This window comes from Geotrypetes seraphini, chromosome 13, assembly GCF_902459505.1.
Source record: "Geotrypetes seraphini chromosome 13, aGeoSer1.1, whole genome shotgun sequence".
Classification (NCBI taxonomy): Eukaryota; Metazoa; Chordata; class Amphibia; order Gymnophiona; family Dermophiidae; genus Geotrypetes; species Geotrypetes seraphini.
Genome location: NC_047096.1, coordinates 53083702 through 53096967, shown reverse-complemented (window position 1 = coordinate 53096967; position 13266 = coordinate 53083702). Strand labels below are relative to the sequence as shown.

General features: G+C 41.5%; 1 protein-coding gene across 6 annotated transcripts in view; it reads right to left on the bottom strand.

The window, feature by feature from the left end:
- The window catches only part of KIRREL3 (kirre like nephrin family adhesion molecule 3), a 1600598-nt gene that overhangs the window by 74442 nt on the left and 1512890 nt on the right, over positions 1 to 13266 (bottom strand). For all 6 annotated transcript variants that reach the window (XM_033917922.1, XM_033917923.1, XM_033917927.1 and 3 more), the window contains 3 exons: positions 11928 to 12054; positions 8307 to 8407; positions 4881 to 5079 (listed from right to left, as the gene is read on the bottom strand). In XM_033917922.1, the coding sequence (XP_033773813.1) occupies positions 4881 to 5079; positions 8307 to 8407; positions 11928 to 12054 (427 nt within the window). The remainder of the gene's footprint in view (positions 1 to 4880; positions 5080 to 8306; positions 8408 to 11927; positions 12055 to 13266) is intronic.

Sequence of the window (13266 nt, the reverse complement as noted above, 5' to 3'; positions counted from 1 at the left end):
AGAGAAACAGTACATATCAGCCTGTATGACAGCTGCAGATATTGTAGGAAATCCTTGTAGAGCAGCAAGCAGTTGTCTGGAGTAGCCTGATGGAGAGTGTAGTGAACCAGTGAGAGGGGAATCCAGATCCATATCTCACCCTACCCACTACATTTATGGTAGAAAGTGTGAGTCCAACAAAACCCACCCAAAACTTGCTGTACTGCCATATAGGTGATGTCTGCATCCATAAGGGCTATTGGGGTGGTAGAAAGGTGTGTATAGTAGGTTTTGAGTGTGTTTGGGAGGGCTCACCATACACTATAAGGGGGTTATGATGAAATGTTTACCCGGCACCCTTTAAGTAAAGTTCACAGTAGTGCTCTGTTGGCAGGTCTGTGTGGCCAGTCCATTAAAACGACGACCCTTCTTAAATGACTTGTTTTAAACGTTTTGCATTTGGACGTTTTGATTTTTGAAAAATGGCCCCAAAAGATAGACGTCCTAAGGGCCAGATCATCTAGACAAGTCATTTTCGAAAAAAGAAGATAGACGTCTTGCAGTTTCGAAAATGGTCATTTTCCCAACCCGACTGTTGGATGTCCTTGTGGAAGCATCCAAAGTTGGGCTTAGATATCTTATCGAAAATGCCCCTCTACATGTCAAATATCTGCAAGAATAGTCTACTGGGATTCAACATAACCAAGAGGGTAATTCTACTGTCCACATAAAAATGCTCGTTATGGGCTATGTTCTAGAATGCTGTTAGATGATAGAGCTGCCCACGAGGTATGTTCTGCTCCATACACCTGATTCTTTTGCCCCATACTGATTGCTTTTGACAGCACCTTCTGGCATTGCCCTCAGCTGACTTACAGAAATGCCCAAAAGATTACCCCCCTAATGATACAAAGTGCTCACTGGACGTGCCTTCTTCTGCATTACAGTAATACTTATTATAAATGAGGATACAGAGATGGCCAATGAGTGATATTACCTGTACAATACCCATCAATGTTTGTTTTTCACAGAAATGTCCATACAGATAGCTTTCTTGCTACACCGCTGTAAAATGTCTATTCCCCTAGATGCTGCTGGACTTGATGTTATCCATTGTTTTCTGTTACCACGTGGAGGTATGTTCAAGTCTTGCAAACAACTCTTTATACAGTCCCTGCCCAGTGTAATTACCTACTTGCAGAAGGCTGGAGAAGGCAATGACCCTGTTTGCATTGGAACAAGCCCAAAACTAACTTAGAAGGGGTTCATTGAGCTTTAATACAGTCTCAGTGGCAGCTGTGCACATAAATCAACACTTAACAAGAACAGTCCACCTGCTGTGCCCTTGCATTTAATGAAAATCAAACAGGACCTGGAACTCTTCCAGCAGGTTACCATTCTTTAGAAAGGCATTTCTTGCTTAATGGAGTCTTCCAGTTCTGAGTACAAATCAAAGCAATGAGAAACATTTTTTTATGAAAAAAAGATATCAAAGTCCCCAAAAACTAACTCAGGGAGCTGGAAGAACATGAACTGTCATCACTGATCAGTTCCCTTGGCTGGGTGGGGTGGAGAAGACTCAGGTTTGGAGAAAGCCATGATGCTTAGAATGCAGCTTCACCTGCCCCTTTCCTTCTCTTCTCCTCTCCACAACCATAGTCCTATCAGAGTATTGCCCCTCATATTTCATTATATTGCCCGATACAGTTCAGCAATATTTGAAAAGGAAAGGCTTAATGTGGGGCAGGATGTGTGTGGACAGATTTCACTGCAGTAAAGAAACATTCAAGCTGCAGACCAACCTGAATGCTACTTGTACTGGAAGAAAGGAAATTTCTGATAGGAGTACTAATTTGTTTCCTCACAGACACACAGAATGAAAATATGGGGCCCTTTTACAAAGCTAGAGTAAGCACTAAAGTGTGCTTGTTGTTAGGTGCCATTGTCTTGTGTTCAAGTCCTAGCAACTTAATAATGATATCAAGTTTTTGTGGCAAAATATAGAAGTACATTGCCGAGCCTTTCTTCTGCACAGTATAAATTCGATGTCATCGCCGTTGTCACATCAAATGCGATCCTCTGCCCTCAACACAACCCATCTGCTGCTTCCCAGATGGGTGGTACAACGTTAGTCTGACATCTCCGCTGAAACCTGTCTGCCTTGGGAGGCCCTGATGGTAGTGAAACTGCTGACGGAATAGCTTTCAGCTTCTCAGATGCGCGCAAGCCCCAGTGGCACGACAAGCCCATGTACCATGACTGTGCTTACTGTAGCAAAAAATGGCACACTGAGGGGCATGCTGAGGTATTCAGTAATTTTGCTATATGCACATGTTACCCATGCTCTAAAAAAATAAAATTTATTTTTTGGTGCAGGGTGTGTGTGTTTGGGGGTGAGGGTGGAGAAAGGGGGGTGTTCTGCACTAATAAGTTAGCGCAGCTACACTACCGCATGCTAACCAAATAGTGCAAGCTTTAGGCATGAGCCCCTACTGCCTACATAATGAGTGGCACTAAGGGCTCATGCACTAATCTGTTTTAATGGCCAGCGCTAATGGCAAAATTAGCATATGAAGTAAACACCATAACACCAAGGTCCAGATGCTCTAAAATTGCCATTAAAATCAAGTGGGTTGCTGTGGTGCCGGTATATTGTCCGATTTGAAAATGGCGATCAATATTCAAACAATTTTGCATGTACATGAGTTTTGAAGAAGCCCGCCATAATCCCATCCAATCAGTTGCAGGAGAAAGTGACTGACACATGCGCAGAATAGCTACATCACAGGGATGTATGACTGACAATCATAGGCATGCCTTCTTGTAGTGCATCATTGGCGCACCTCATAACGGGGGATGGGTGGAGAACTAACGACAAACATGTAAATGTGAAAATACAAGATATATATGCCTTTTTCTACACTGCAATCGGCAGCCCCAACCTCTATACACTTTTACTGAATGTGCGTGAGATGCACCTTAAACACACATGCATGAGACGCACTCTTTACACATGTGTATATTATATGGGTCTCCAATCCCACAAAAAGCATTTTTATGAACTTCCACATGCAATCAGCGGCCCAGACCTGTTGGTATACGCTTCTAACTCACGCGTTTCAACGCTACTGGCACCTCCTGACTTGTTGCTAATTTTGGATTGTTAAAGACCGGTGCTTCATTTTGTGCATCATCTGGGCATCGACTGAAGTGCTCATTTTAATATTGATGAGCTTGTTGTAATCCATTTACATACGATTATTGGAGACTGTTACAAACCACGAAAAAGACCGCAATTAGCCATATTGGGCATTGAGAGCTGAAATACTTCAATGCTAAACCGATGAAAACTGGTTTAGCGTAAATCGTTAAATGCATGGTGAGTTTTGAGCATATGGACCCAAGGCTTTATGAATTCCCCTTCAATGATATCAATCAAAAGTCCAATCAGGAATTCGAACAGTCAGCCACATCACTTCAGAGTATCGATATCAAAACACAATCGGGAAGACTTCAGTAAAGTTAGGCTTTACTTTGCTCTGCCAGCTCTTTACTCACATCCTTAGACTCTCCACCCGTGACCATATCCAATCTTTTCTCCAATACAGATATTTTTGCATTTACAATAACAACATCACTTAATTTCAAAATCCGTGCTCACTGTGGTTCCACTCAATGCATTGCTCAAAATTAGCATGTGGCCATTAATACAAAAAGTAGGAGATTCCACCATTTTGCCACAGCAGTCAAGATGGCCTTAGTGTATGGGAATGACCCACATAAAGGCGTGCTAAGGCCACTTTTTACTGCTGTTTTATAAAGGGGCCCCTGTGTATGTCTGGCCCACAGAGAGACATTGAGTATTTCTTGTAGAGCCACCAAATTTCTTAGGGGGAAAAAACCTACCTCTTTCATGTACAATTATTTCTGTCTTTCCATTATCTTTCATTTAAAAATATAGCAGTTCATTTTAGTGGTGAAATAATTTAATTGTTTTCAAAATAATTATATATATTTTATTCTAACCAACTGAGAATCTTGGATTAGCAGGCTATAAATTATTTTTTTAATGAAAGAAAATAAAAAATATGAGCATAACTATTCAGCAGATGGAGGTCAGCGTTTTTGGGCTACCACTGGCATTATTCCTAGACATTCAATGCCAGGCCATGTATGGGCACCAAAACTGAATATCCAGGCATACATGGCTAGCTAATATTTATGCGGTAAAGTGCAATATTCAGGCTACATTTTATTTATGGAGTTACCTTATGCGGTTAAACACTGAATACTGGTACTTAACTGCATAAGTGCCAACTCCATCTCTGGATTGCCTACAAGTTAGACGGTTACAGCTTAGGTGCTAACTGCAGATATTCAGCGGTATTGATCAGTTAAGAGCAGCTGAATATCTGTGATCAGCTATGGGAAAACAAGTTAAATGGCTAGGAGCCTCTCCTTGTCATTTAAATTGCTTTGAATATTGACCCAAGTGCTTTCTAATTTACCACTAATGAGTTTTCCAGTGTTGGCATTTATGCTACTCAAATCCCTCCTTGAAGATGATCTCTGATTTAAACTGTCTCCCAATACCTTGCTTTCGACCTTTTCCTCAAACCATCTACAGTGGGCTGCAGTGTATCTTTAATTACTGCTTGTAAAGAATAAAGCCAGGACTATGACAGCCATATGAGGAATTGTTCCTCTTCTGGGGCATGCCATATATAACTTTCATCTTCATTCCTCTCCACTTCTGGCCCTCACCAACCTAGGATGCAAAATTCAGATGGGTTTTCCATCATGCCTTGTGAGAGATGACCATAACCTTGAATGACTTCTGAGAAAGTTCTACTTGACTTTCTTCTAAGGGTGCTTTATTCCAACAGCACTCAGGGCCCCACCTTGCTCTTTGAGCCGGATGATCTCGGTGTCTGATCCAAAGCCGTTCCAAGCAGTGCAGTTGTAGATGGTTTGGAAATCAGCCCTCACGATGTTGCTGATGGTAAGAGTGGAGATTACACCTTCCTCTGTGCTGACAGTTTCCACCGTGTAACGTCCGGAAGTCCCTGACTCCAACACATTCTCCTTCCAGGACCAGGCCTATAGAACAAAGAGAAAGGCCAATACCAGGTTAGTCTTTAAATGGTGAAAGGCTTGGATTTATCTAGCTAAGCTATTTATTTATTCACTCAACATTACTTATGCACTGATAAGTAAACAAAAATCACCATTAAAATACAAATAAAACAGAAATGTAATAAAATCAAATAAATCAACACATATAAAATAAAATTTCATTAGAAACAAATTTTTTTTTTTAATATATCTGAACCAAACTATATAACATTACTCATCTGAGCCCTAAGTTTTATCCACATAGAGGAAGGATCAGGCTTCTCACCATGTTCTTGAAATGAGCTTGAGATAAGATAATTTACTTTAAAATTGGTCTGAAACTCACTGGGGAGAGAGTTTCTCTCTCTTTCTTTCTCTTGTTATTGCATTTTTGACTTGGTAGTTGCTCCTGTTCTTCTCAACTTCCAGCTCATCTGGAACCAGGGCTGGGATCCTGGCACCATGAGCCTTCATTTGCAACTTTTGTTTTCTCACTATTTTATCTAACCTCAACCCACTTAGTGTAGTCATTATGATGATAATTTTTGGCCCTGCATTCATGGGTTCTCAATCCAACCACTCGGTATTACCTTTGAATTATGACCATGATCCCCTTTGCCTCCAGGTACTGTGAATGTTGCTCTGACAGCATCTCCATCCCAGGTCAAAGAAAGGCATAAAGACCCAACTCAGCAATTCAGGGATCAAATTGAAAACCTTCTGTGTAACAGTACACAGCACAGGCACAGAACTGAAAGAATGGCCCCGAATGATGAACAAAAAAACATAAGAGTTGCCATACTGAGACAGACCCAAGGTCTATCAAGTCTAGTATCTTGTTTCCAACAGTGGCCAAACCAGGTCACAAGTACCTGGCAAGATACCAAGGAGAAAAACAGATTTTCTACTGCTTATCCTAGGAATAAGCTATGGATTTTCCCAAGCCATCTTAATAATGGCTTATGGACTTCTCTTTTAGGAAATTATCTGACCCTTTTTAAAAACCCTCCTAAGCTAGCTGCTTTCACCATATTCTGCAGCAATGAATTCCAGAGTTTAATTACCTGTTGAGTGAAGAAATATTTCCTCTGGTTTGTTTTAAATCTACTACTTAGTAGTTTCATTGCATGCCTCCTAGAACTAGTATTTTTAGATAGACTAAACAAGCAATTCACATTTACTCATTCCACTCCACTCAGTATTTTATAGACCTCTATCACATCTCCCCTAGCCACTTTAGCCTTTCCTCATAGGGAAGTCATCCCGTCCCTTTTATCATTTTTGTCACCCTTCTCTGTACCTTTTCTAATCCTGCTATATCTTCTTTGATATGCGGCGACCAGAACTGCACAGTTTTGAGGTGCGGCTGCGCAATAGAGCAATACAAGACATGGTAACATTTTCATCTTTGTTTTCCATTCCTTTCCTGATAATTCCAAATATTCTGCTTGCTTTTTTAGCTGCTGCAGCACATTGATCTACGGGCTTCAACGTAATCTCAATGATGACACCTAGATCCTTTTTCTGGGCAGTGACTCCTAACCTGGAACCCTGCCTCACATAGCTATAGTTTGTGTTCCTCTTTCCCACATGCATCACTTTGCACTTATTCACATTAAACGTCATCTGCTATTTTGACGTCCAGTCTCCTAGTCTCACAACATCCTCTTGCAATTTTTCACAATCCTCTTGCGATTTAGCAACTTTGAACAACATTGTGTCATCAGCAAATTTAGGCCTCCTTTTATCAAGTTGCGTTAGGTTTTTTTAAAATCATGGGTCACTACGGTAAAAGCTCCAACGCTCATAGAATTTCTATGAACGTTGGAGCTTGTACTGCAGCGACCCGCAATAAAAAAAACCCTAACGCAGTTTGAGAAAAGGGGACCTTAATTATCTCACTAGTTATTCCCATCTTTAGATTGCTGGTATTTACACGCACGTATGTTTCAGCACTAGTCATTTATTCTTGGGGCTCAATATTCAAAATGGTATAACCAATCAGGAGGGGTTCCTGGCCATTTAAACTGCCAGTTTGGGGCTAACTGGGCATTTTTAGTGCCACTTCACTAGATAGAATTACTGAAAATCACTGGTTAGCACCCAAGTCAAAACTGGCTATTTGGAGGGTGTTTCAGGGGCAGTGCCAGCACTTAACTGGACACGTGGGGCAATGGAGGATGCCATAAAAGTCAGTCAGTGGCACAGTAAGGGGGTGGGGCAGGGGGTGGTCATGTTGGTGAGGTTGCAGGCACCCCCTCCTCTCCGCCCTCCCGCCTCTTCCCATTCCACCCCTCACAATGTGTGCGCCCCCTTCCTTTCCCCATACTTCTCATTGTTCACCGCCGCAAACAACCACTTTAACGTGCTCCTCACAACCACGCTATCTCTCCCACTGATGTCACTTCTGGGTGCCGCGCATAGGAAGTGACATCAGAGGGAGAGCCAACAGGGTCATGAGGAGCACATTGAAGTTCTTGTTGCTCACGGCGGTGAACAGCTAGAGATACAGGTGAGGAAAGAGAGGTGCGTGCACAGCAGGGGGGATTGGGGGAAGGAGAGTGAGAGAGCGGAGACAAGGGCGGTGGAGGGGCGCCACCGCCCCGGGCGCCTCTCACCCTTGCTATGCCACTGAAGTCCTGTCTTTACATAGTTCTTCTTAGCTGATTAGCTGCCGACTGTTGCACTTAACTGGCTATTAGTTAGCTGGTGTCTCTGCACCTGGAAATTTAATGCTGGAGCCTGGCATGATCCAGTACTGAATTTCTAGGTTTAATGACAGTAGTGGTCAACAAAACGCTGATTGCCACCAGCTGAATAACGGGCCTGTTGGTGCCTAAATCTATTACAGATATTAATCTCAGGGTGGCCAATGTTTGCTGCCCAATATCTAACTTTAGTGCCTGTTTTGGCCCAGACCAGCTTCACTTCAGTCGATGGATAAGTTTTATGCAGGAAACCTGCAATGGCATGGTCTATGCATAAAATTATATTTCTTTTTAAATAATGAGTACATTATTGTTACAACTCTCATAAGTTTCCCAAGATACTGAAAAACACCAGAAGTAAGATACATTTAACCATAAGCTCCCTGTGTCAGGGAATTGCCTCTAACTGGGCTCTATTGGATTGCTTTGCTGGATGTGATTTGAGAAACAGGAAACTCTATCTCTGACTGGCATTGTCCGTGTTGAAAGGACACCAAGACTTACTATTCTGTCTGGCGGAGGGGTGCTACGAATAAAGCACTTTATCTGTCCTTTCTCCCCATGCAAGGCATGCTGAGTCTGGGTGCTGGAGATAATTGGAGGTCCTGAAATAGGGCAAAGAGAGAGAAAGCTGTGTTAGAGCACTGGGCTGCCAACCAGAGAAGTCACTTTTCAAATTGCTCTGCCACACCTTGTTATTTGGGGCAAGTCACTATTCAGCACGGTTTAACAAGGCAGCAGAGGCTCTTTCTTGCTTTAGTGCTGTACTTTCTAATTAGTGCCGGGGTAGTCTGGGGATGGATTCAGAGTAGAGCTGAGAGTTATTCAGCAGTGGTATGCAGATAGCCCTTTTGCTGTTCAAGTTAACCAGGTAGTTGTCAACATAGTGGCATAGTGAGGGAAGCTTGTGTCCAGGACAGGGGTGCCCGGCATCCCTTGAACTTGTGTGTGTGGAGGGGGGGGGAGGGCTCTCTCTTAGATGCACTCTTCCCCCTTCTATATCTCTTTGTCTTCTTTTCTTCATCATCAATAAGCAGCATCTCCTACCCATTGCTTGTGCTGAATGAGCCTGTCCTCTTCCATCACTTCCTGGTCCTGTGAACAGGAAGTGATGTCAGAGAGAGGTCTTGGGCTGGCATGAGCACGGGAGGCAGTTTCTGCTCAATGCAAGTGAAGACTAGAAGAGGGGGGAGGAGCATTGAGCCCTGTCCCTCAATGAGATAGTTCCAAAAAGAAGATTCTCCATCCCTTTTGTTTTTCCCCTTCCCTTTCTTTTTATTGATTTTATTGTAGTTCTCCCCTTCGCCCTCTCATTCTCAGTTTGTCATTATTTGGTTTCTTGTATTTTTAATTTGTTTTATCAATTTATATATTGTATATCGCTTAGTAAAAATGATAAGCGATTAATCAAACACTTATTAAACTTGAAACTTGAGAGATGCTTGTGCTCCTGCCATGGGTGCAAGCTTCCCTTGTTTCACCCCCTGCCCCCTTACTATGCCACTGTGTCTGCATACCATTGGCAGTACCTGGGTAACTTCTGGTGGCCACCCCTGACCTACTGTAGATATTTAGTATCTAGATATCCAGTCTAATGCAGTCAGCTATTGTCAGCATTTAAAAAAACACTGGGAATAGTGTAATGGGCTGAGAACCTGGGGATCTGAGATTCTTACTGAGGCTCCTTGTGACTCTGAGCAAGTCGCATAACCCTCTGTTACCTCAGGTACAAAATCAGAATCTGAGCCCACTAGGGACAGAGAAAATACCCACATATAATAAAAAAGGTTGTATCACTGAAAGAAAGTACAGTATATCAAATCCATGACCCTTTACCTTAATCCCTCCAGTGAAGAGCTGCTTAATCAGACCACCTTTCTGTATCCTGAATGCGCCAGGTACCAGGCCAAAATACCAATGATCATCTCTTTAGACACAGACATCCCTTCCCCTTTCAAAATCAAAGTTGGATATCCATTTTTTTTTGTATTTATTTTCTGTAGGAGCATATCAAAGGTGAAGAATGGGTATGACTGTGCTATCCAGCTAGCACATTCTGATTACTGTGTGTTAACATGGGAGCTCATAGTGCCTCCTAACTAGTTTTTCACAGGAGTCAATCACATCCGACGCTGCTGTCGCTCACATTTAGTAATGCATCAAGTCAAGCAAGTGATACAATTAAAGTTCTGGGTAGGTCTATCTTATCAGGATCATATTTCATCTGTTGTTAGAACTTGTGGTTTTTTTTTTGGGGGGGAGGGGGTTGTGACTGATAAGATTGGCCCAGCTTTGGTTTGATCCAAGGGCTTTTTGTATCATCATTCATGGTCTTATAATTATGTAGCTGGACTATTGTAATGCCCATACCAAGGGTATGTGCCAGAGAGAGAACAGAAGGCTCCAGATGTTGTAGCATATTTCAGTCACACCGATTTCTAAAGCTAAGATGTATGACCATGTGTCCCCCCACCACTGAGAGCTGAACACTAGCTCCCGGTAGAGTTTCACATATTATACAAAATTAAATTACTGGTTCATAAGATGTTTGTACAGGCTCCCCTCAATTTTTGTCTTCATACCTGTTGCTATATATCTGTGCTTAAGCGTTGCATTTAGCTAAGAATTATTTGTTGACTGTTCCTTCCTTCTGACATGTTTTGTGAAGTATTTTTCATAATTATGTTTGATGCTGTAGGGTCCAGTTTCTGGAATGCCCTCCCCCTGCCTCTGAGCACAGCCCTCACTCTCATTGTTTAAAGTTTCTTAGGAGATGTAGCTATTTCAAAGGGTCTTTAATACATCGAATTGGCCCACTGGCTAGCACTACTGGGTAATTGTTGGTTGCTAGGTATGGAGGACAAAGGATGTGGAAGATTCTGCCTTATTTACTCTCCTATCAGTTTTTTGTATTTCCTTTTCGATATTTTTGTTTTCTCTGTGTGATTTTATTGTACCTTTATACTGCTTTTATAGTCTTACCTTAAGCGACCAATCAAATAAATAAACAGAACCTTGAACCATGAGGCAGTAAGTGCTTCTCTATCAACTTTTATCAGATTACTTGCGCTATTGCAAACATTAGTGCATAACCCAAAAAAGAAATACTACAGATTGCCCTATTTTCTGGATGCACTAGAAATGGGCTTTGTGAATGGGAAAGTCCCATGTTAGCATGCACCTCCCGGAGAAGCTGGTTTCATCTTCTCTGGGAGGTCTATAGACCCAACAGAGCTTTGAGATCAGAAGGCGGCATGAGATTATTAGCAAAAAACAGAATAAGGTGCGAGATATGTGGCCACATAATCAAAAATGTTCTCAATTGCTGGAGGGTCTCTCTGGAATAAACTGTCGGGACACCTAAGATTATGTACTGACCGCTTTAGTTTTAAGAAGCTGTTAAAAACCAAGCTTTTTATGGACGCTTATTTGTAGAGCCAATCCAACTCATGGTTCAGATTGTTCCATACGGAATAAGTAGTTTCTGTATTGGTTTTGGTCTTTGGAGTCCACAGGCAGAGATTTTTTGATCATTCATGTTAAAAATAGACTGTCTGTAGGATTTTCTAGGCTGTGAATTGGTTGTTTGCTGAGAGTGAGTGAAGTTTGTAATTTTAGATAGGAATGAATGGAAGTTTGTTAATTTTAAGTTTTGTGTTTATAATTATGCATCTTCATTTTATTGAAACTGCTTAGATCATAGGCAGTATATAATGTTTTTGATTAAATAAATGAAATCATTTTGTAGCACACCCTATGTGTGCATCCAGCCCCCCAAACCCCAAAGTATAGTCCTAGAGGTGAAAAGGCTTTGTATCCCTGTGAGTTAATTCCCTGTGCCTTACATTCCCAGAACTGTATAACTCCATATCACCTATGCCATCCAGTCCTAGAGAAACATTCTGTATTCCTGCACCAATATAATGTCATGCCATTCCTATGCAGTAAAAATGAAATGAGACTCTAGTGGGTAATTCTTTATTTTTCTTAGACAGTGAACATCTGCTGATGCTCCAATGTATCAGCCGCACATCTGTCAGCTGCAAACACTGGATTGGAGACTAAAAGCTGTGACTTATCACCTCGCTTCATATAAAAAAAATTGAGATAATGAATTATCGATACCATTTACTGTAAGTGACACCTCCCGTTCTCCAGCGCCCACACGTGGAACAACTGCCCTGCAGACATATTTCCCAGCATCCTCCTGTCTAACCATCTTCAGTGTTAGGAAGTTGTCGTTGCTCAAGACCTGAAAGGAAAGGGATGGAATTTGAAAAGTACATGGAATTGGCAACAGTTTATGGAAAATGCCTGTGTTGTTAACATTTTCAGTGGCAGGCTGGCAGCAGTAAACCTTTTAAAAGAAAATGCCGACTGTGGAATTTGTGAAAACATGTATATACAGTACCACTATATGGATAGATTAGACTAGCTGATATTGTGATATTGAACTAGCCAGAGACAGTGCTGACTTGTTAAATAGTACTCAGCTAGTTAACCCCCCGTTTTACAAAACTGTAGCACGGTTTTTAGCCCAAGCCACGGTGGTAACAGCTCCAATGCTCATAGGAATTCTATGAACATCAGAGCTCTTACCACCATGGCTGGTGCTAAAAACCAATGACTGGCAATTTTGAGCACTAACCACTCAAATCGGGCCTCCCAAATACCAGTCTCTCACTATACTACTTAGCATTTCTATAGTGCTATTAGATGTATGCAGTGCTCTGCATTAGACACAAAGGAGACAATCCCTGCTCAATAGAGCTTACAATCTAATTAAAGTACAATCTAATTAAAGAGGGAATGATGAAACAGACATGGGCACTATAAACTTAACTGGCCAGCGCTGGTTTTTGACTTAGCTTGTTAACGTTTTGGCAGCAAAACCCCCGTTGGATATTCAATGTCGGTTATTGAGATGAAGGTCTGAATATCACTTAAACTGACTCTGCCCCAGGAATTGCCTACAAGGTAACTGTTTTTGAATTCAGTGTTAACCAGCAATTTAGCTGGTTGGCAGCAATTTCTGACTGATTGAATTATTTTGAATATCAGCCGGATAAAGTGTAGAAATATGTTGCAACAGCATAGAGGAGATTTTTTTTGTGTGCAATGATGAGGTTCATAGCCACGATTTTATGAGTGGCAGATATTTTAGTACATGGGTTTTCTCCTCTTTTATGTTTCATATTTTCTGATAAAACACAATCATATTAAGTAGTTATGATTTTCAGTACTGGATGCAAAATTTCTTCTGAGTGGACTTTGATATTGTTTATACTTCTAGTGGATATCATAATTTAGATTTGCAGACAGGATGTTGGCTTGATGGACCATTGTACGACTTAGCATGGCACTTCTTAAGTTCTAACTGATCAAACATCTCTCCTGCCTTAAATGTATGATCCACATATGCAGCATACATATAAAATTAAATACAACAGCACGGATGGATGGA